The sequence below is a fragment of the Arabidopsis thaliana genome, chromosome 5 (assembly GCF_000001735.4).
Source record: "Arabidopsis thaliana chromosome 5, partial sequence".
NCBI lineage: Eukaryota > Viridiplantae > Streptophyta > Magnoliopsida > Brassicales > Brassicaceae > Arabidopsis > Arabidopsis thaliana.
In genome coordinates, this window is record NC_003076.8 from 15,491,839 (window position 1) to 15,512,935 (window position 21,097).

A 21,097-nucleotide genomic window follows, 5' to 3' on the forward strand; every position below is an offset into this window, starting at 1 on the left:
CTAAAGCCCTAATTTCGAGTTTCCTTCTTTTAAAGGCACACTCTAGGGTTTCCAATTAACCCAACCAATTAAACCGGATGATTTAAAAACAAACCCTAACCGATTTTCCGGTTCACGGGCGTTACAATTCTCCCCCACTAACATAGATTCGTCCTCGAATCTAGCTTCACCCTTCCACTCCGAGGAACTCCGTGCAACCATCACTATAGTCCGCACTCCCTCCAACCAGACCCCCTCTAGGTCTCTCTATCCAGTCGATATACTCACGATTTACTAGTCATTGTTGCTCACAACTCACTCTCCACTCTCAGACCGCAATCTTCGAGCATAAACCGTCACTTTCAGGCCTCGGCCTACGGTATCTCGGGTATCACACATATTATCTTCCCCACTCAAAGTCAAACCCTGAGTTGTGTCGGCTCACTCTCAGCCACAAAGTCATCGAGTTACGACACTTGGAGAAAATAATACCACAAAACTCGCTCTCGGGTCGTCACCCTAAAGCGTGCTCTCGGATCGTCACCCGAAGCCACCGTACCCCTCGTACTCTAAAGACACCATGTCCCTCGAGTTACCGGTACCTCAGGAGCATACCCCGCTCCTCACGAGTCGTTGGAACCCTCATGTCCCTCGAGCAACAATACTAAACGCTTCCGAGCATATCTCCAGACTCTCTCATGGATTCGCGTAAGACACCTCTATGCCTCACCATCCATCATATCCCCTCGAAAACATCCTTATGACCAACTCCCGGCCATCTCGTAAACACACCTTTCTCTTACGTTGTTTACTCAAACTTTCCGAAAATAGACAAGTCCTTTCTAGGAAACTTTCCATTTTTGGAAACCGCACAACACAATCTTAAATAAGACAACTCAAGTCAAATCCAAGAAAAAATACTCATCTTATTAATCATCAACTGTCATGATCGTTACAACTCCAAACGAAAATACAAATGAAAGAGAAATAAGAACAACAACTCAAAAACTCAAAAACTCAACAACACTGAAACTGGAAACCAAGGAAAGGCAAACTCATGCAACAACCAGCTTCTCTAACCACTTCTTGAACCTTGCCTTCATCCTCGCCTCTGGCTCCCAAGTCTCCTCTATCACACCATCGCAGTCCCACAAGACTTTGATCAAAGGAATCTTCTTCCGCCGAAGTTCCTTGATCCTCCTCTCGAGAACCCTCACTGGTCTCGCCTCCAAAGTCATGTTGGGCTGAAGATCCTCTGGAATCTTAGCCAACACCTCATCATCCTTGTGAAGACACTTCCTCAGCATCGACACATGAAAGACTTTGTGAAACGCACGCATAACATCAGGCAACTCTAACCTGTATGCCACTGGTCCCACCCTCTCAACAATCCTGAACGGACCCATGTACCTCGGACTCAACTTAGTCTCTGAGATAGACCTGTTCGGACCTCGCAACATGGCCATCTTAAGATACACTCTGTCCCCAACCTCAAACTCAAGCTCTCTCCTCCTCTTGTCAGCATAACTCCGCTGTCGATCCTGAGCTTCCTTCATGTTCAGCTTAAGAATCCGGATCCTCTCTCTGGTCTCCTGAACATAATCTGCACCATATATGCTCCTCTCCCCCACTTGGGTCCAGCATAACGGTGTCCTGCATGGCCTCCCGTACAACGCTTCAAAAGGAGCCATCCCAATACTCGCCTGATAGCTATTGTTATAAGCAAACTCTACCAGACTCAAGTGATCCGCCCAATGACCTTCCCAATCCAAGGCACACATCCGCAACATATCCTCAAGCGTCTGAATAGTCCTCTCAGATTGCCCATCTGTCTGTGGATGATAAGTCGTGCTCATCTGCACCTTAGTACCCATCTCTGCCTGAAACGCTCTCCAAAATGCAGAAGTAAACTTGGAATCCCTGTCTGACACAATACTCACAGGTACTCAATGCAACTTCACGATCTCGCTCACATATTTCTTAGCCGACACCGCCGCTCCATCGGTTTTTCTGATGGTCAGAAAATGTGCTGACTTAGTCAGACGGTCCACGATCACCCAAATAGCATCTTTGGTTCGCGACACAGGCAACCCAACCATAAAATCCATCGTGATAAAATTCCACTTCCACTCAGGAATGGGTAAACTCTGCAACATGCCACCTGGCACCTGATGCTCAGCCTTAACTAACTGGCAAACATCGCACTCTGCAACCCAATTAGCTACATCCCTCTTCATCCCGACCCACTGATAGTACCGCTTGAGGTCTCGGTACATTTTTGTCGCTCTTGGATGAATGGAAAATATGCTCGCATGAGCCTCACTCAAGATCTCCCGTCGCAACTACTCATCCTTAGGCACACAAACTCGTCCATACACAAGGATAGTCCCATTAGCTGCAAACTGATACTCAGAGCCCTCTGCCTTAAAAGCCGCAATCAACCCCTCATCCTTCTCCTGAGCCAACCGAACTCTAGTCAGAAGATCTGCTCGATCCACAACTTCCAATCCCAATGGCTCTCGTGCAACAGCACACAACCGCAAAGCACCAATCTCACTCACCAAGGCCTCAACACTCTGTCCTGGAGCCGCGCCCACGCGCTTACCGGTCAACGCGTCTGCAACCACATTAGCCTTACCGGGATGGTAAGCTATCTCCAGATCATAATCAGCCACCAACTCCATCCATCGCCTCTGCCTCAGGTTCAGCTCTGGCTGAGTGAAGATATACTTTAAACTCTTATGATCCGTGAACACCTGCACTTTTCTGCCATAAAGATAAGACCTCCAAATCTTCAAGGCAAAGATTACTGCAGCCATCTCCAAATCGTGAGTAGGATAGTTGCCCTCATGCTTCCTCAACTGTCGTGATGCATAAGCAATAACCTTTTCACGCTGCATTAGAACACAACCCAAACCAACTCTCGAGGCATCAGTATACACCATGTAAGGCTGTCCATGCTCTGGCAATGCTAACACTGGTGTACTCGTCAACATCTCCTTCAGGCTCACGAAACCCTCCTCGCACTCCAGTGACCACACAAAAGGAACATCCTTCCCTGTCAGCTTAGTCATCGGCTGTGCCATACTCGCAAACCCCTTGACGAACATCCTGTAATACCCTGCCAACCCAAGAAAACTCCTGATCTCAGTGGCATTCGTCGGTTTAGGCCAATCTCTGATAGCCTCAATCTTCTCTGGATCCACTGAAACTCCCTCTGTAGAAACAATGTGACCCAGAAAACCCATTTCTCTCTGCTAGAAACTGCACTTACTCAACTTAGCGAACAACTTCTGCTCCCGCAGCTTCTCCATCACTCTCCTCAGATGTACCTCATGCTCCTCATGACTCTTAGAATACACCAGAACGTCATCAATAAAGATGATAACAAACTCATCCAAAAACTTCTGGAACACGCTGTTCATCAACCTCATGAACACTGCAGGTGCATTAGTCAACCCGAAAGGCATCACCACGAACTCAAAATGTCCATATCTCGTCCTGAAAGCAGTCTTGCGAACATCTGCCTCCGCTATCGGGATCTGATGACAACCCGACGTCAAATCGATTTTGGATAAACAAGTAGCACCCCTCAACTGATCCAACAACTTATCGATCCTTGGCAAAGGGTATCTGTTCCTCACAGTGACCCGGTTCAACTCTCGGTAGTCAATACATAAGCGAAACTCCCGTCCTTCTTTTTCACAAATAACACCGGCGCTCCCCAAGGTGAAGTACTAGGACGAATGAATCTCTTACCCAACAAATCCTCTAGCTGCTTCTTTAGCTCTGCCATCTCTGCTGGAGCCATCCTGTAGGGTGCCTTAGACAACGGCGCTGTCCCTGATTCCAACTCAATCGTGAAAGGATCAGAACGTGATGGTGGTAATCCCTGCAACGATTGAAACACATCCTCGAACTCCTGAACAACCCGAATGTCGCTCACTGCTACCTGCCCCACAGACTCCGGCATAAATATCGTCACCAGGTAAGCCTCGCAGCCCTTCTCGATCATTTTCTCTGCCTGCACTACAGAGATGACGAGACTCCCTGAGATAGGTCTCACTCCCTGATAAACCAACCTTCCCTCTGGCCGCTCAAAAGAAACTCTCCCACGGTGGCAGTCAAGATGTACTCTGTAATAATCCAACCAATCCATTCCCAGAATAACATCATACAACTCTACAGGGCTGATAATCAAATCTGCTGGCATTGACTCCCCTGCAATCTGAATATCTACACCCTTCGCTCTCCCCAAAACCGCTAGAAACTGCCCTCCAGCAACCTTGACGTGGAGATGTCCCCTCTCCCTACAGTGGTAGCACTCCCCCGTCTCAGCTCGCTGCGTGCAATCCTGCACGACCACCCTGTCCAGCTCTGGAAGGATGATCTCACTTCCTCTTCTGCCCCTGTGCAGGTTTGCCGCCCTTGCTAGGTGTCACCTGCTGCTGAGTCTTCTTCGGTTCTACCGCTGGACTCACTCCCACCACCTGCCTCTGAAGGTCCTCTTCTACCTCAGCAGCCGTCTCCACCAGTGCCGCCTTCGTGGCGTACTGCGACACTCTACACCGCACTCTCAAATCCGGTCGAAGTCCCTTCAAGAACCTCCTCATCTGGGCCTGGTCATCCTCCATGCCCCGACCTGCATACACCAAAAGTCGGTTAAACTCCCGGTCATACTCCTGAACCGACCGTTTACCCTGTGTCAGCTCAAGAAAACGCGCTTCCATACGGTCGAGCGCCTCCTGCGGAAAGTACTTGGCATTAAACTCAGCCACGAAATCTGCCCAAGACATATCCGTCTGCCTCCTCCTGGCAGTCACACTCCGCCACCATAAATGTGCATCCCCCTCTAGAAAAAGCACTGCTAGATCTACCCGATACTCCGCCGGGCATCTGCTCGAACTGAAGTTCCGCTCAACCCGCGACCTCCAACTGTCGGCCTCCTCACGACTAGTACCACCAGAAAAATAACCGGTGCTAATCCTCTGCAACTGCTCCATCATCCTCAAATAAGATGGAACCTCCTCAGCAAGCGCAGCCCGCTGCTGCACCTCCGCCACTCGTGGCGCAACTGGAGCCTCCACTGGTACCACACCTGGTAACCGCTCCAACAACTGCCTCAACAGGCCCGCCAAACCAACCTCTGGAACCTGAGCTCCTCCAGCTGCAGCACCCATCACTCCTGGGCCCTCAGCACCAACGGCATGCACACCGGTACCGACACCAGCTCCACCAGCCCCCACTCCGGCTACACCAGCTATATCGGCACTAAGACCGTTCCTAACCCCGGGCTCCACAAACTCAGGCTGCGAACCCACACTCTGCTCAACTGTGGCACTGTGGCCATCACTCTCGCCGGTACCCTCGAGGACTCGTCCCCTACCGCGACCACGACCGCGACCACGAACTCCAGCTCCTCTAACCATCTGCGCTACTCAAGAACAAATGGTTAAGAAACTAAAACAAACGAATATATCACAAACAACTTACCGTGGAATCTCATTTAAGGCTCGGAGAAGATGATGCTAGGACTCCAACAACACACAATTGACTAAACACTCCATAATCAATCCTCAATATGCTAACACCCTAGCTCATCCCACATCAATCAACAGGAAAATAATTCATCAATTAATTTTTCTACACATCCTAGAACCGTAATCGCTCTGATACCAAATTGAAACAACCCGACTCATTTTTTTATTAAATATAATTAAATATTCTCATAAATATCTAATTAAACCAACCAATAACATAATAATTAAACCGCAAGTCAAAAATACTATTTTATGAATAAATAAATAATTCGACCAACAAAACCAAGAATAACTGACAATCCTAACCGGGTTCCAATAACCAAAAACACCAAAAATAAAACAAACGAGTTCCTAGATCATCCTCTCTTCTTTCCATGATTCCAGGATCACACTTTATCTTTACCTGCATCAACAACACAATGAGATGCGTAAATATTATCATAAATACTTAGTGAGGCGATCCTCCCATCTACGAGCTATACACACAAGCAAATACAAAGGTAAAATCACGAATACAATACAAACAAACCAGTCATTGAACAATTCACCCAAAACACATTCACCACACCTACATATCATCACACAAAACAAATCACACAACCCAATCGCTCAGATAAGCTCATGGTCACGCACTCACCTTAACAAATTGATTCTAATAGCAATTAAACCCAGGAGAGACTCTCCTTGCGTCTAAAACAGTCCAGAAACGTCGTACAACAAGTCCACAACCAAAAGCAACCTTGAAGCAAACTGGACAGGAAAACACCAGAAACAAGCAGTCTCAAAGACGAAACCCTAAAATACAAGCTAATTGTTAACTATTCAATCGCTCCAGTGAAATCCTAACTGCAGACGTCACAAAGCGGCCCACAAAATCTCGTGCCGATCGGAAAACAGACGAGACCACGATCTCAGTTTCAATCTCCGCTGGTCTTAATTCGCGTCTGAGAAAACGTGTCTCACGAAACTGCGAATAACTCAACCAATTTTAATCCAAATCTAATTCTGTAAACTGGAGAATAACGATAAAGGATTTGGAAATAACTCTACCAAATTTCGTTACCTTTTACCACGATTTGATATGACGAAACTGATTTCTCCCAAACCCTAACGATTCTGCTCATTCTCCTTTTCTCTCTTTTTCTCCTTTATAAAACGAAAAGTGGCTAACTAAAGCCCTAATTTCGAGTTTCCTTCTTTTATAGGCAAACTCTAGGGTTTCTAATTAACCCAACCAATTAAACCGGATAATTTAAAAACAAACCCTAACCAATTTTCTGGTTCACGGGCGTTACAGAATCATTGGATAGATCGAATATATGTAGTGCGTTTTGGTGTTTAGAAAAAAGGAAAGACAAGGAGTTTTAATTTTCTGTAGTTGCTTAGGCCCAACGAAACCTCTTAATTTCCTTTTTTTTTTTTCTGGAATTAAGGGAGAAGACTCATCAATTAGAGTATACACACTGTGACTAAATTAATTTGATAGTTTACTACTTTATAGATTTATTAAAATTTGTTTTCACCGGAAAATGTATACACCTATAGAATATCCAAATCTGATCAAATTAATATCTAATTATGTTTCTTTTGATGCATAATCACAAATCAGGATGAACTTTATTGACACACATTTTCAATTTTTGTATGTCAGGGGTTGAGTTTCACAAGTTTCCTATACCGTATATATGTATACATGTGCACTACATATATTTTTGTTAAAATTATCCCTTTAATATGAAACGGAGAGAATAGGTATTTAGGTATAAAAATGTGACTAAATCATGTGGTTTAGCATTATGTCCGAATGATATGATGTCCCTTTGTAGTTCCTTTTTTTTTTTGTTGAATAAACATTTGTCTCCTTACCATCCACCAAAAACAAATAAAAATAAAATATCCCTTGTCTTGCTATATATATATATATATTTTTTTACCTGCATTGTTGAAATAATCTTGTTATTATTTTCTTGTTAAACGAATTAATCTTGTACAAAATAAAGATAGATATGATATGAATCTTATCATATCATATGATATTGACTTTTCAATATTAGTAACGTCTAGTTGTAGAACACCATTAAGCATTTCAGTTTCATTAGGAAGAAAGGAAATGAAGAAGAATAAACGTACGTCAAAGTTATCAAAAAGAAAATGTTGATGAATACAATTCGATTTTGATCAAACATACAAGCAAAAACATATATACAAATATAATGTTTTTTTTAAAACATTATTAGATATATCTGAATTTGGCAAAAACGTCCAATTAAACTTGTGATAATTAAATAATTTTTGGCTAGTCCACCATAAATAAAAGACAAGTCCACTCAACAAAACCAATACCCCTCTAATTCCAAAGCCAAAAATAACAAACGAATTTTAATCTCCTCACAAAAAAAGAACAATTGAACCATAGTCCATAGTTTTGTTGGGTACCTTATCTTTTATTGTCACTAATATTTAGTGGTGTTTACGTTGTTTAGGCAGAGAATCTTGCTAAATTCATGTCTCAAGATTCCAATTGAGTAAAGTCAAAGATTCTCATAAATTCAGGTCTGAATGTTGCATCCGATTCACCATCCACCGACTCACGAAGACAAATCTTCATCAGAATTCTTACTTTATTACTTTCTATTAAATAATCATATCCATTAAATAATTCTATCTATCCAATGACATCTCGTATGGTCACACAGGTCACGTCCTTGGTGTCTCTGACTCGACTTTCTTAATAGATTTTTGTTTTTCCGAAACAAATATGTTCTGTCAGAAAATTACGGCGAAATTCTTCTCTTACTCTTTACTCCAAATTAATTAGTTTTATTTCATTTTAGATTTTTGATTCCATTTCATTGTTAAATCCTTATCTGCAAATATAATTATCACGTTTAGTAACTCTTGGGATTTACTATGCTTCAATCCGAATCTTATTTATCGCATTAACTTTCATTACGGTTTCTTTGATATAACGAATGCGGAATTTACCTATCAAGAACTATATATGGATTATTATTATGATCTCCTATTAATGAGACCATAAATTGCAACTAAAATTAGAAAACCACGTAGTATTGACGTCAAGTCAACATCAAAAAGCCACGTGATATTTGTTATGCAAATTATGAAGATAAGCTATATAACTTCAAAATATGCCTATCAAAAGTTTAGAGTTTATCTATTTAAAATGGTAACCAGCCCCTAAACCTCCAATATTTTTTTATACTTCAAGAGACCCAAATTTATTTTGGATGATTTAAACCTTATTTGTTTAATAAATTAAAATTTGAAGAAACTGATTTATTACTAAAATCATGAATCTCACCATTATATTAAAAATTATATTAATTAGATTCATAAATTATAAATATAATAATTTCTGATAGACTAATATAGTTTGCCATAAAATAATTAAAACTAAGACTTTCAATTTTAATACTTTCAGTAACTTTGATCAAACACATTTTTATTTAAATAGAATCAATTTTTTAAAACATTAATTGAATAAATTATATATTTTTTTGTTTGTATGTACGAGATTTTTCTTTCAGTCCATTAATATGTAAATCCATATATATATATATATTAACAAATAAATGAGAAGCTGAAATGACTTATCCATCATTATTTTGTTTGAAAATTCTATAACTCCCGTCAAACCAAAATTAGGCAATTTTCATTTTTTGAAAGATTCTCTCCTAATTTTTGATAATTTTTTCCGGATTCTATCAATTTTAAGAACATTTAAACTTCTACTATGATATTATCCTAATAAGACATATAGTAACGTATATTGACATCTATTAGATTATTACCAAACATATGTACACACACACATAAAGCTTGATTGTATAAAATTATAAATATATGTAGCAATAACACAAATACACACAAACCCCAACACACAAAAACGCTTGTGAAAAATAAAAAGAGAAACCCAAAAACAGAACAAAAGAAAGAAAACAAAACGTTCTTAAGAGTTTAAATGGCAAACCGTTTCCTCCGACCAAACCTCATCCACCGTTTCTCCACCGTGAGTCCCGTCGGTCCTCCGACCACCATCATCCCAGAAATCCTTTCCTTTGACCAACCAAAACCAGAAGTTGATCTAGATCTCTCCGACCAAGCTCGACTCTTTGCTTCTGTCCCAATCTCCACCCTCCTCCGCTCAACCGCAATTCTCCATGCCACGTCCATAGGCCCTATGGTCGATCTTGGCTCGTGGCTCATGAGTTCCAAGCTCATGGACACGACCGTTACACGCGATCTAGTACTCCGTATCGTGAAAGGAACGTTTTACGACCATTTCTGCGCCGGTGAAGACGCGGCTGCCGCAGCAAGGCGCGTGAGTAGCGTGTATGAGTCGACGGGACTTAAAGGTATGTTAGTGTACGGCGTAGAACACGCTGAAGACGGTGGCGCATGTGATGAAAACATTCAAAAATTCATTGAAACCGTCGAAGCTGCTAAAACCCTACCTTCGTCTCACGTAAGACATTCTCAAATCTATTTTTTTTGTCTTGTCTCAAAATTTCATCTTTTAGACTTTTTCTATACATTTCTCTATTTTTTCCAAAGCAAACTCTTCATAAGTTTTCACGGTAATTTGTTTTCTTTCTGTTTTGGTTTAGAATTACTTTAATTATTCGATATAACCATCACTTTAATACTGATCAAATATTTTTAGAGGGGTTACATATATAATCACTTTGTGCAAGTCGGATCTACAAACAAACCACTATACATGTTTATAGGTGTAGTCGTGTAGAGGCAAATGGAGAGAAATGAGGTCAATTGACCCCAATAGTTCTTTGCTATGTTTATATTAATTTTCTGTTGGATAATTTGACACAAAACTACCTCCACCAGTTCGATTCTTCTATATGTTTTCAGATATTTTTATTTTTTGAAAAATGATGCCACTAGATTTTTTGTTTTCAATATCTGCCACTCCAAAAACGTGGAGTAACCGACCAATTATAACCTTTATAAGAAATACAAATATATAATAAATTAAATTACAAAAGAGACTACCCCGTTTAATAAACCTTAAAAAACAAAAAAGAACACCAACTTGTCTGATTTTTTTTTCGATAACGATTTCTTCTTTGTTTGTTTTAAACGACTTGTCTGAATTTTAGTTTTTTTTTTTTTTTTTTTTTTTTGTCTGTAAATATGAAATAACAATCAAAGTCACGTCGGTTCCTCGTCAGACTTCAAAGTTAACACGTTAATCACGCAATGAGGACATATTTGAATCAGAATTGTCAACCACACGCTAGGAATATTCCTCGTTTACTTTAATATCGGTTTAAACCGGTTCTACTGCTAATAAACTTTTTATTGGGTTTTGTCTGAACAGTTAAGCTCAGTGGTGGTCAAGATCACAGCGATTTGTCCAATGAATGTCCTAAAACGGGTTAGTGATTTGCTTCGGTGGCAATACAAGAACCCTAATTTCAAACTTCCATGGAAACTCAATTCATTTCCGGTTTTCTCCGGCTTAAGTCCTCTGTACCACACAACGTCTGAACCGGAACCATTAACCGTAGAGGAAGAACGAGAGCTTGAAAAAGCTCATGAACGCCTCAAATCCGTGTGTCTTAGATGTCAAGAATCGAACGTACCGTTACTAATTGATGCCGAAGACACCATTCTCCAACCAGCAATCGATTACATGGCGTATTGGTCGGCGATTATGTTCAATTCGGATAAAGATCGACCTATAGTTTACAACACGATTCAAGCCTACTTGAAAGATGCTGGAGAGAGATTACACTTGGCTTTACGAGAGTCAGAGAAAATGAATGTTCCTATTGGGTTTAAATTGGTGAGAGGTGCTTATATGTCTAGTGAAGCTAAGTTAGCAGATTCCTTGGGTTACAAGTCACCGGTTCACGACACAATTCAAAATACACATGATTGCTACAATGACTGTATGAGTTTCCTTATGGAGAAAGCCTCAAATGGATCAGGCATTGCGGTCATTCTAGCTACGCATAACACAGACTCGGGTAAGACATTGAACCATACTTATTACTCCATAAAAAAATCTTACACATGAAAATTCATTTTTTCTTTTTATGATCCATGATAGGTAAACTAGGGGCAAGAAAAGCAAGTGAGCTAGGGATCAATAAAGAAAACGGGAAGATCGAGTTTGCGCAGCTTTACGGGATGTCGGATGCGTTATCTTTTGGATTGAAAAGGGCCGGTTTCAATGTGAGTAAGTACATGCCATACGGGCCGGTTGATACTGCAATTCCATACCTTATCCGGCGGGCATATGAGAATCGGGGTATGATGTCCACAGGTGCTTTAGACCGCCAACTTATGAGGTAACTCCTCAGTTTAACACTCTGGTTTAGTCATTGATTATATAGTTTCCGGTTCTATAACAGGCAAGTTCACCCGTTTAACACTTTGATTGAGTCAGTACCGGTTTGGAAAACTTCGGTTTCTGCCTAGATTTTGGTCTTAACAATGTGTTGATTTGTTTGTGTATTTGTAGGAAGGAGCTTAAGAGAAGAGTTATGGCTTGGTGAAGACACAGGAGATAAATGTGTTTCATTCATGGAATATGGCAAATATAGATTTTAAAATTATATATAAATGGAGTAGCAAAATATCCACAAATGTATAATTCATTAGTGATCAATGAAAATGCAATTTGCATATTTCATTTTTTGCTTAATCATGAATTTATATTTTTTTTTTAATATTCACTATGATTTTTTTTTAAAGTATGTTCTTCATGTTTCATTTCGGAAAAAAAAATCTAAAGGAAAAATGTATCACAACTAAGGACCAGAAGAAGGATCAACACAAAAATATATTAACTCTAGAAGGACCACAACTTGTTAATCATATAAAATTGTTGGGAATGGTGATGGATTGATGATGATCATAGTGAGAAGATGATATATTTTTTTTTTTGGACAAAGTGAGAAGATGATAATGATGATTATTGTATGATGATAATGATATGATGATGATGATGAAAAAAAGAAACAAGTAACCCATCAAACCTATTACAATATCCCATGTTACAAACACATTAGACTCATCAACCAATTCAGATTACAAAGGGACATATTTAACCCATTAAAGTTGATGGGTTGGGATCAATCGACCAATTTATTGATTTTGGTTTTACTCTTTTTTTGCTTGAGAAGAAGATATGTGAGATTAAAAAACAAAAACTCAATAGATGTGCTGAATTAGAAAATCAGAACATGCCAAAATGGTTTATAATGATCTTCTTTTTTTTGGATAAATTTCACACTCTTCTTTTAATCGAAGATTTTTTTTTACTGGTCAACGGGAATACTAGGAACTATGTGACCATAAAAGCTCATCGGAAATACTAGAACTATGTTGTTGATCAAATTCAACTTCGTGAAATTGACTAACAACATTTTCTGCAAAGTTGAAACAAAAGACTTCAAAAATAGTATTATTTGGATGGTGTTTGAGAAACCTTTAAGAGAAAAAAACTAGATTAACCCAAATAATGAGATTAATTACTAGAATGTCTTCAAAAATATTGATGTTAAATTGGTTCTTTTCTTGTCTAAAATACCCTTTTCTTATGTGTTGAAAATAAAATAAATACAAAGATACCCTTTTAAAAAAATTCCAGCAATTTTATAAAAGTCTATCGTTTAGTTATGACAGATTTATTTTTATTCCGCAGACTTGTTTAACTGCGACAGATTTTTTATGGCAGACTTTTTTGGTTGACAGACTTTTTAAAAGATAGTTATGACAGATTTATAAATTATAGCAGATTTAATTTGATTGACAGATTTTTTATTTATTTAACCACAAACTTTCATATAAATTGATAAATTTTTATTTTTGTGGATGTTTTTTACGATAAATAATGACAATTTTATAATTTTGTTAAAAATATCTTTCATATTGTAACAGATTTATTGTCAAAAAAATAATTACTAGAATGACGTCTAACGATAACCGATTTTTTCAATGTTATGACAAACTTATTTTATGTTATAACAGATTTTTGTACTTTTATAAAATATCTGTCGTTTGATGGCAGATTTGTTTTCTAAAATATAATGACCTGTTGTGACAGTTTTATTTTCTTTTAGCTTGTTATGACAGATTTACTAAAATCAGTTACCATATTTCCTTAGACATAGTCGAATGGAAATAATTTTTTATAATCTTCAGTTTCAAGAAGAAGCTGTCCAATTTTGTTAGAGTTTTGATTTTTGATGGTAATCAAAGAAGAATATAAATCGTCTTTTAGAGAAAATTAGGTTTTAAAAACAATTTCAATTGTTTTGTGAATAATTTAATGTTAAAAAAATCAGTATAAGAACCCTACCAAAAAAAATTTTAGTATAATAAAATAAAAAGAAACTTAGTAATTAGTATAATTGTTTAGATTTTAAACAAAACTGAAATAAGAAAAAAAATTGTTTTTCGAAAAAATAGTCATGGGACTCGAACCCATGTATGGGAAGTTGAGCAAGGAATCGTTACCACTATACTACTAGATACGTCTGAATATTGTTGCCCGTAAAGCAGTTAATTTCTTTTATTATTTTCGTTTTTTACGGTTCTATTTTTATTTTTTGGAAGGAAGAGGAATTAAAATGGGTTTTTGGTCAATTTACACATAACTAGCTTTATGGCCCGTGCATAGCACGGGCGTAGATGATTTTACTAATTGGAAAATTTTATCAACTACTAAACAATTTAAGACAAATACGTATATTTCAGGAAACATTTAACTAAGCTTTTATGTCTTTGTGACATTAAAATGTATCAACGCTTTGGGTTTATTGAGTTTCCAAGTCTGTTGTTTGTGAAGAACCTAATATGATTTGGAATCAGAGATAGTCAGATAGATGCTTTGTTTATAGGTTTACATTGCTGAAAAAGTTTTACCTTTTTATGGTTTTGTAAATAGAAACTTTTGTTAATAACTGGTCTTATATGCTCATGGTTGTGGTCATTTGTTGGACATTAATCGATGTATCATAGGAATGTTTCTCTATAGTTTTGGGGGTTTAGATTTCTAGTTTCTGACTGCACAGTCCCTAGAGACTTTAGAAGTTTTTTTTACATCATGATTTCTCTTTCGCCCGAATGTTTAGAATCGTATAGACGTATTCATGAGTGTTCATACAGTATCTGATTGACTTAATGCTTGAGACTTTAGAGACCATTTAAAAAAAGATGAATTAGTTAGAAAAGAATATATGATATATGTATACTGTAATTAGCTTTAAAATTCAAGGCTCCAAAGAACAATACTTGTTTCGTTGTGCTTCATTTTCTCTTTCTCTTATTCATAATACGCTGTCGTGCAATTAGCCTAGGAGAAGATTATGTAGAAGGTTCTTGCATAATTAGTATTCACTTATTTGATCTTACTGTTTCAATCTCTTCAAGACCCATCTCGGCAGACTAAAAATGAAAAGAAGAATAAGTATACATATATCGTATAAAATGAAAAGAAGAATAAGTATACACCACAAGAGTCTCAAAGAAGGACAAAGCTAATAACAATAACTTTTTATAAGGAAATCAATTAGTACATTGTGAATTCTAGAAAAATGGAATCATACCACAATACCAAAACGCGAGCATCTGGGGCATAAGCAAAATTTCACTTGCCATCTTGGAAACGCTATCAAAGTACTCCTTATTCAGTGGCTTCCAAAAGTTATAATTGTTAGAAGAAGCAGAAAATAAGTAATTTCAACTAAAACAACACACCAACTACACCAAGCATGGATCATGAGACGTTAAAAAGACTAAGAATTTTACTATTACCACAAACTAATGGAAAATTGATTTAAGCACTAAAATACCTACCGATTGTGGTATAAATTACCAAGATATAAGAAAAATGGAATAGTGTTTTTGGAACTCTGCGTCGAACAAGAAGACTCTCCAATAGACCAACAGTCTTCCGAACTCTCTCTTCATCAGTTATGAACCGAACTCTTGCTGAAAAATAGTTGAAGAATTGATTGAAAATTAAGAACACTTTGGATTCTTGTGGATTGGGTTCGTAACTGAATCATGTAACAAAAGCATTATGTACAGTATATGATTTACAGATCTAAGGAGAAAATTAAACACTTATCCAAAACATAGAAAATTGGATAATACCGAATGAAAATCTGCTATTGTTTTTTGATCTGCCAAAGAGAATGATGCTTTTAAACGCTTGCTTGAGCTTGAAGACGTATTTGGCAAAACTGTAAAGTGTAAACACATTATATTGAAATGTTATCTGCATATGATATATTAAACAATCTTTGAAAGCTATAACAAAAAAAAAAAAAACTGAAATCGGAGATGGAGATGGTAAATTGATACCTTCAGTAAAGAAAAGATTAACTGATTTCTAAGAGCAATCGATTACTGTTGATGGGAAGACTATTTTTTTATAGATATAAATAGTCATCGGAAGTTTGGAGGAGAAGAAGTGGAAGAGGTGGAGATCGTGGAGATCGTGGAGATGAAGAAGAAAAGGGTTTTGAGAAATAAAAAAAAAAGTTTTATAAAAAGTACACAAGATATTTTTTCCAATTTTATTAATTAAAAAATGAATTAGCAAAATCTTTCGTGAAAATGAAAGAGTAAAAAATTGGTACTAAGCTGATGTGTCAATCAGAGAATGCATCAGTTTTTGCTAAAATGACTGTTGATTTAGTATTATTAGATTTGTGTCATTCTAGTTAACTACAAAATTAGGGTGTTAATCTAGTTATTAATTTGTATATTTGTGTCGATCTTGGTAATTTTCAGAACCTTTAAATTGGCATTTCTCTACAAAAATATTAAATTAGAGTGCCTCCTTTGTTATCTTATATACTATATCATTCAATATATTTGAATGGATTTTGATTCAATCTAATGTTCCAAGGGAAAAAAAATTATATTTCTTTTTGTTTATCAGCCTGAAATGGTCAATTACAAAATTTGATCATAAAACACATTCATGATATTGCTCATGAGCTTAATCAGAGTCTGAACCCACAAAGCTCATGTTTTTTCAAGCAGAATGTGTTCTTCCTTAGAAAGGCTTAAACCTACGAGCAGCTCGAAGTTGTTGTATCCTCTTCTTGTCTTCCTCGAACTTACTCTGAAGCGCCAAGAGTTCTGTCCACAAACAATAAAACACAAAACCAAGAATCAATTCATCAGAATCAGGGCAGACAAATTGAAGGGCCACTTGTGTGACTAGGGCTGCATATAAAAACCGACCCGAGCCAAAACTGACACAAAACACGTTTGAGGATATAGAAAAGCCAGGGCTTACCATTGCGTTGTGCATCTCGCCTTTGGAAACGGTAGAAACCATGAGCGACAGGCTCACTCTGTTTCTTTTTAGCGATCTTATCCTCCAAAGCAGCCTGAGAAAAAGATCCAACGGCTGTTCCGGTTTCAGATTCTGTTGTCTTTTTCCTTCCTTTGTGATGCACGACCACAGTCCATCCACCTTCTGCAGCTTTAGCTTCTTTGTCTTGTTTCTCCTGTTCAACACACATGACAACATTAGACAAAAACACGATAGTCACTTAGACAATAGACATGAACACTTCAAAATATAGGATGACGAGAAGAACCTGTTCAAGGCGTTCTTCATGAGCAGTCATGAAGTCATCGATTCTCTTTTGGAGCTCGTCTAAACCAGGTCTACCCTCATAGTAATCACTAACCCACTCTGCAGTTTAAAAGAGGACTTATCAAATTAAGGAAGAAACAGTTTCAAGAGTGTTCATGCTTATCTAATCATATGCAGCTAGCTAATAATGGAAGAAACAGTAATCATTTTTGTTTCATCCATACTTTTCATTCCCCTTGTGCAATCCTCATCGCCTGAAGAAATTTGATAAACATCTTCCTCCTCTTCAATTTTGTTCTCTTTCTTAGAGGTCATGTCCATCTTTTTCTTCTTATTTGATTTCTTAAACTTGCCTACAAGAAAAAATTTACTTTATTGAACAAGATGATGGAGTTCTGAAGTCCTTAGACTCGCCTACAAAAAACAATCTACTTCATTAAACCAGCTCTGAACTACCGGTTTCTTATTTCAGTTCCATTACAGCCATGTCAAACATAAATAACATTCATAAGAACCACAGATTCAGAGTTAGATAGACAGTAAAGTTCACATTCTGCTCAAAGAAAATATTATATAAAGACTTAAAACTAGCTAAAGTTCCTCATGCAAATGATTCAGAGAACTAACATAAGACAACCAAAACATGGTAATGAACTACTCACTTTCTCTTTTCAGATCTTCGACTGAAGATCTAGTTATTTCCTCGGCCTTCCTTTTCTTCTTAGTCTTGTTCATTTTGCCCTTCTTTTCTTTTACTTTCTCAGTTGAAATAGCTGTAACAAGAACCAGAGATACTAAACTCAATACCAGAATCTAACAGCTCAGTAATAGATTTCATCTGCCAAAAACAAAAGAATTCACCTTCCAGAATCGGTTCGCTTATATCAACATTGCCTACTTTCTCTTTTCTCTTCTTCATCTTCCCACTCAGCTTACCATCAGCTGGAGAGCTTTTTATTTCCTTACCCTTCTGAATCTTCTTTCTATTGGGTTTCTCACTTGATTTAGCTGGTAAGGAATAATAAACAAGATACTATACTCAACATCATAACACATCTTAAAACACTATAAAACACTTCTAAATCCATCAAAGCCAAAACTTTCACCTTGAAGCTGTGCAGCCTGAGGATCCTCGCTTAATTCGACATTGCTCACTTTCTCATTCTTCTTCCTCTGAATTTTTTTCCCAACAGTTTCTTCTGCATTGATTTTATCCGTCACTTCAATTAGACAAACAATAATTTGCATAAGCAATTTACTTCTTCTGCTTCACAAGATTAACCTTTGTAATTAAGTTCAAGGCCATTCCAATTAAAGCTCTCAACTTTCGAAATCAAATAAGTTACCTCTAAGAACACAATCTTAGTATACACAACAACCATAGTTAGGTCTTTTCGGTTCTGTAATGAAACCTCATAAATCAATTAAGTAAGAATATAAACGCGAGAAAATTAGGCCTACCTTTAGGGAGATTACTCTTCTTCAGCTTTCTCGTCTCCTTCATCTTCTTTCTATCGCGTGAGAAGCAAAAACTCTGTCGGCGATTGTCGGCGTCGACGCTCTCGGAAAAATTAGGGATTAGTCAGGCCACGACCATGTAAATTAGGGTTTTTGCTTTTTGTGAGGTTTTGGACTGAAACAGATACAAGGGTAAAGTTGTTAATATCAGCAACACGAGAGGACATATACGTATTCTTGACTAAACCGGTCTAAAATTGGGTTCAGTTCGATTTATTACGTATTTTCTCTCGGGCCGTTTCCCGGATATTCCAAAACAATCGATTCGCTTCCGGTTTTGAATTCAGTCCTTTATCGGTTAATTGGTAAATAATCTGGTCTGGTTCATCTACTGGAGAAATTCAAACCGGTTTAGGCCTTCTCTTTATCGCCGTTGCTCTTCTCTGTTACTCCTACAACACTTGAGGAACAACAATGGTGAATTTGTTGTCAGCAAATCGAGAAGCTTTGATTGCACAAAGCATCTGTGCAACAGTATTGAAAGGAAACTGGAAAAATATTCTGAAACACAAAGTTGATTCTGGGTTATTGAAATCAGCGATAACCACTCAGGTAATCTCTGAGCTTTCTCTGTTTTCTGGTTATGGTGGACCTTCTCTTTCATGGAGTTTCTTTATCTGGACCGATTCTTTACCAAGTAGCAAACATAGTTTACAATCATCATGGAAAATGATTTTGATTCTCACAAAACACAAGCATTTCAAAACTGCACACCAACTGCTCGATAAATTGGCTCAGAGAGAGCTTTTGTCATCTCCTCTGGTTTTGAGATCTTTAGTTGGTGGTGTTTCTGAAGACCCAGAAGATGTATCTCACGTCTTTAGCTGGTTGATGATATATTACGCTAAAGCCGGGATGATCAACGATTCGATTGTGGTGTTTGAGCAGATTAGGAGTTGTGGATTGAAGCCTCATTTGCAAGCTTGTACTGTGTTACTAAATAGTCTGGTGAAGCAGAGATTGACTGATACTGTTTGGAAGATATTCAAGAAGATGGTTAAGTTAGGTGTTGTTGCTAACATTCATGTGTATAATGTATTGGTTCATGCTTGTTCTAAGTCTGGTGATCCCGAGAAAGCTGAGAAATTGTTGAGTGAGATGGAAGAAAAAGGTGTGTTTCCTGATATCTTTACCTATAACACGTTGATCTCTGTGTACTGCAAAAAGAGTATGCATTTCGAGGCTTTATCTGTGCAAGATAGGATGGAGAGAAGTGGTGTTGCTCCTAATATTGTCACTTATAATTCATTCATACATGGGTTTAGTAGAGAAGGTAGAATGAGAGAGGCCACAAGACTGTTTCGGGAGATTAAAGACGATGTTACAGCGAATCATGTTACTTATACTACTTTGATTGATGGATATTGTAGAATGAATGATATTGATGAAGCTTTGAGGTTACGTGAGGTAATGGAGTCAAGAGGGTTTTCTCCTGGAGTTGTGACATATAATTCGATTTTGCGTAAGTTATGTGAAGATGGAAGAATAAGAGAAGCTAACCGGCTTTTGACTGAGATGAGTGGAAAAAAGATTGAACCTGATAATATCACCTGCAATACTTTGATCAACGCATATTGCAAAATCGAAGACATGGTATCTGCAGTGAAGGTCAAGAAGAAGATGATTGAATCAGGGCTAAAACTGGATATGTATTCATACAAAGCATTGATTCATGGGTTTTGTAAAGTGTTGGAACTGGAAAATGCAAAGGAGGAACTGTTCTCTATGATAGAGAAAGGCTTCTCTCCTGGATATGCGACCTATTCTTGGCTCGTGGATGGATTCTATAACCAGAACAAGCAAGACGAAATCACAAAACTCCTAGAGGAGTTTGAAAAAAGAGGTCTTTGTGCTGATGTTGCTCTATACAGAGGATTAATAAGAAGGATTTGTAAGTTAGAACAGGTGGATTACGCCAAAGTGTTATTTGAATCAATGGAAAAGAAGGGTTTAGTGGGAGATAGTGTTATATTCACGACCATGGCGTATGCATATTGGCGAACAGGGAAGGTCACTGAAGCTTCTGCTTTGTTCGATGTAATGTATAATCGACGGTTAATGGTAAACTTGAAACTTTATAAATCTATCAGTGCCTCTTACGCTGGTGATAACGATGTTTTGAGATTCTTTTGGAGTCATGTAGGTGATAGATGTCTTATATCGAAGAGTATTTTACGGGAAATGAACAGAAGCGAGGTATTGTGAAGTGAGCCAACATATCACATTTATATATATGTACTTTAAAAGACACTAATAAGCTACGTAGTACTTGTTGTTTCTAGCTACTATAGAGTGAAAGAATACTGGTGTAGATATCCTCTGCATCAATCATGATACAATAATGACCTTTATGGAAAGTGAAAGTGCATGTACTGCTAAATACTATCCAACTAATAACCGTAAACAAGCTGTAGATCTGAATACATTTCAACAACAACAACAACACATC

The 21,097-nt window shown here is 37.8% G+C and overlaps 3 protein-coding genes, 1 non-coding gene and 1 pseudogene across 9 annotated transcripts; 2 read left to right on the forward strand and 3 right to left on the reverse strand.

Moving 5' to 3' along the window:
* Positions 1–203: 203 nt before the first annotated feature.
* AT5G38705 lies at positions 204–5,408 on the reverse strand (annotated as a pseudogene; the record flags this gene model as incomplete). The annotated part of the gene is made up of 1 exon: positions 204–5,408.
* Positions 5,409–9,287: 3,879 nt separating this feature from the next.
* Positions 9,288–12,431, forward strand: AT5G38710 (Methylenetetrahydrofolate reductase family protein). Of its 2 annotated transcripts, NM_123232.3 has the most exons (4): positions 9,288–10,005; positions 10,879–11,530; positions 11,614–11,854; positions 12,028–12,431. In NM_123232.3, the coding sequence occupies exons 1-4, from the start codon at positions 9,502–9,504 to the stop codon at positions 12,059–12,061; spliced, it is 1,431 nt and encodes a 476-aa protein (NP_198687.1). In that variant the 5' UTR covers positions 9,288–9,501; the 3' UTR covers positions 12,062–12,431. The 2 variants fall into 2 exon arrangements, with proteins under 2 accessions (NP_198687.1, NP_001330954.1); NM_001344262.1 differs by lacking the exon at positions 12,028–12,431 and having other exon boundaries at positions 9,346–10,005; positions 11,614–11,906.
* Positions 12,432–15,290: 2,859 nt separating this feature from the next.
* AT5G00545 lies at positions 15,291–16,018 on the reverse strand. 2 transcript variants are annotated; one of them, NR_144177.1, is made up of 3 exons: positions 15,879–16,018; positions 15,669–15,757; positions 15,291–15,503 (listed from the first exon to the last, which is right to left on the reverse strand). It is a non-coding gene; the product is annotated as an uncharacterized misc_RNA (transcript). The 2 variants fall into 2 exon arrangements; NR_144178.1 differs by lacking the exon at positions 15,291–15,503 and having other exon boundaries at positions 15,653–15,757.
* A 339-nt stretch (positions 16,019–16,357) lies between these two features.
* Positions 16,358–18,875, reverse strand: AT5G38720 (ribosomal RNA-processing 7 protein). Of its 3 annotated transcripts, none has more exons than NM_001344263.1 (8): positions 18,413–18,586; positions 18,237–18,329; positions 17,992–18,138; positions 17,793–17,903; positions 17,355–17,483; positions 17,132–17,229; positions 16,825–17,038; positions 16,358–16,664 (listed from the first exon to the last, which is right to left on the reverse strand). In NM_001344263.1, exons 1-8 carry the CDS (start codon positions 18,510–18,512, stop codon positions 16,579–16,581), a joined length of 978 nt encoding a protein of 325 aa, NP_001332268.1. In that variant the 5' UTR covers positions 18,513–18,586; the 3' UTR covers positions 16,358–16,578. The 3 variants fall into 3 exon arrangements, with proteins under 3 accessions (NP_001332268.1, NP_198688.2, NP_001332269.1); NM_123233.4 differs by lacking the exon at positions 18,413–18,586 and adding an exon at positions 18,592–18,875 and having other exon boundaries at positions 16,406–16,664; NM_001344264.1 differs by lacking the exon at positions 18,413–18,586 and adding an exon at positions 18,592–18,875 and having other exon boundaries at positions 16,406–16,664; positions 18,237–18,350.
* A 128-nt stretch (positions 18,876–19,003) lies between these two features.
* Positions 19,004–21,096, forward strand: AT5G38730 (Tetratricopeptide repeat (TPR)-like superfamily protein). Its single transcript, NM_123234.2, has one exon. The coding sequence runs from the start codon at positions 19,063–19,065 to the stop codon at positions 20,851–20,853; it is 1,791 nt and encodes a 596-aa protein (NP_198689.1). The 5' UTR covers positions 19,004–19,062; the 3' UTR covers positions 20,854–21,096.
* Position 21,097: the final 1 nt, after the last annotated feature.

Bases quoted from the DNA above. Each gene is read 5' to 3' on its own strand.
- AT5G38710 (NM_123232.3), top strand. From the start codon at position 9,502: ATGGCAAACCGTTTCCTCCGACCAAACCTCATCCACCGTTTCTCCACC. The intron at 10,006-10,878 runs GTAAGACATTCT...TTGTCTGAACAG, and splicing joins AAACCCTACCTTCGTCTCAC to TTAAGCTCAGTGGTGGTCAA. The intron at 11,531-11,613 runs GTAAGACATTGA...GATCCATGATAG, and splicing joins TACGCATAACACAGACTCGG to GTAAACTAGGGGCAAGAAAA.
- AT5G38720 (NM_001344263.1), bottom strand. From the start codon at position 18,512: ATGGTTGTTGTGTATACTAAGATTGTGTTCTTAGAGGTAACTTATTTG. The intron at 18,330-18,412 runs GTTAATCTTGTG...AAATCAATGCAG, and splicing joins CCTTGAACTTAATTACAAAG to AAGAAACTGTTGGGAAAAAA. The intron at 17,230-17,354 runs GTATGGATGAAA...TTTAAACTGCAG, and splicing joins TTGCACAAGGGGAATGAAAA to AGTGGGTTAGTGATTACTAT.
- AT5G38730 (NM_123234.2), top strand. From the start codon at position 19,063: ATGGTGAATTTGTTGTCAGCAAATCGAGAAGCTTTGATTGCACAAAGC.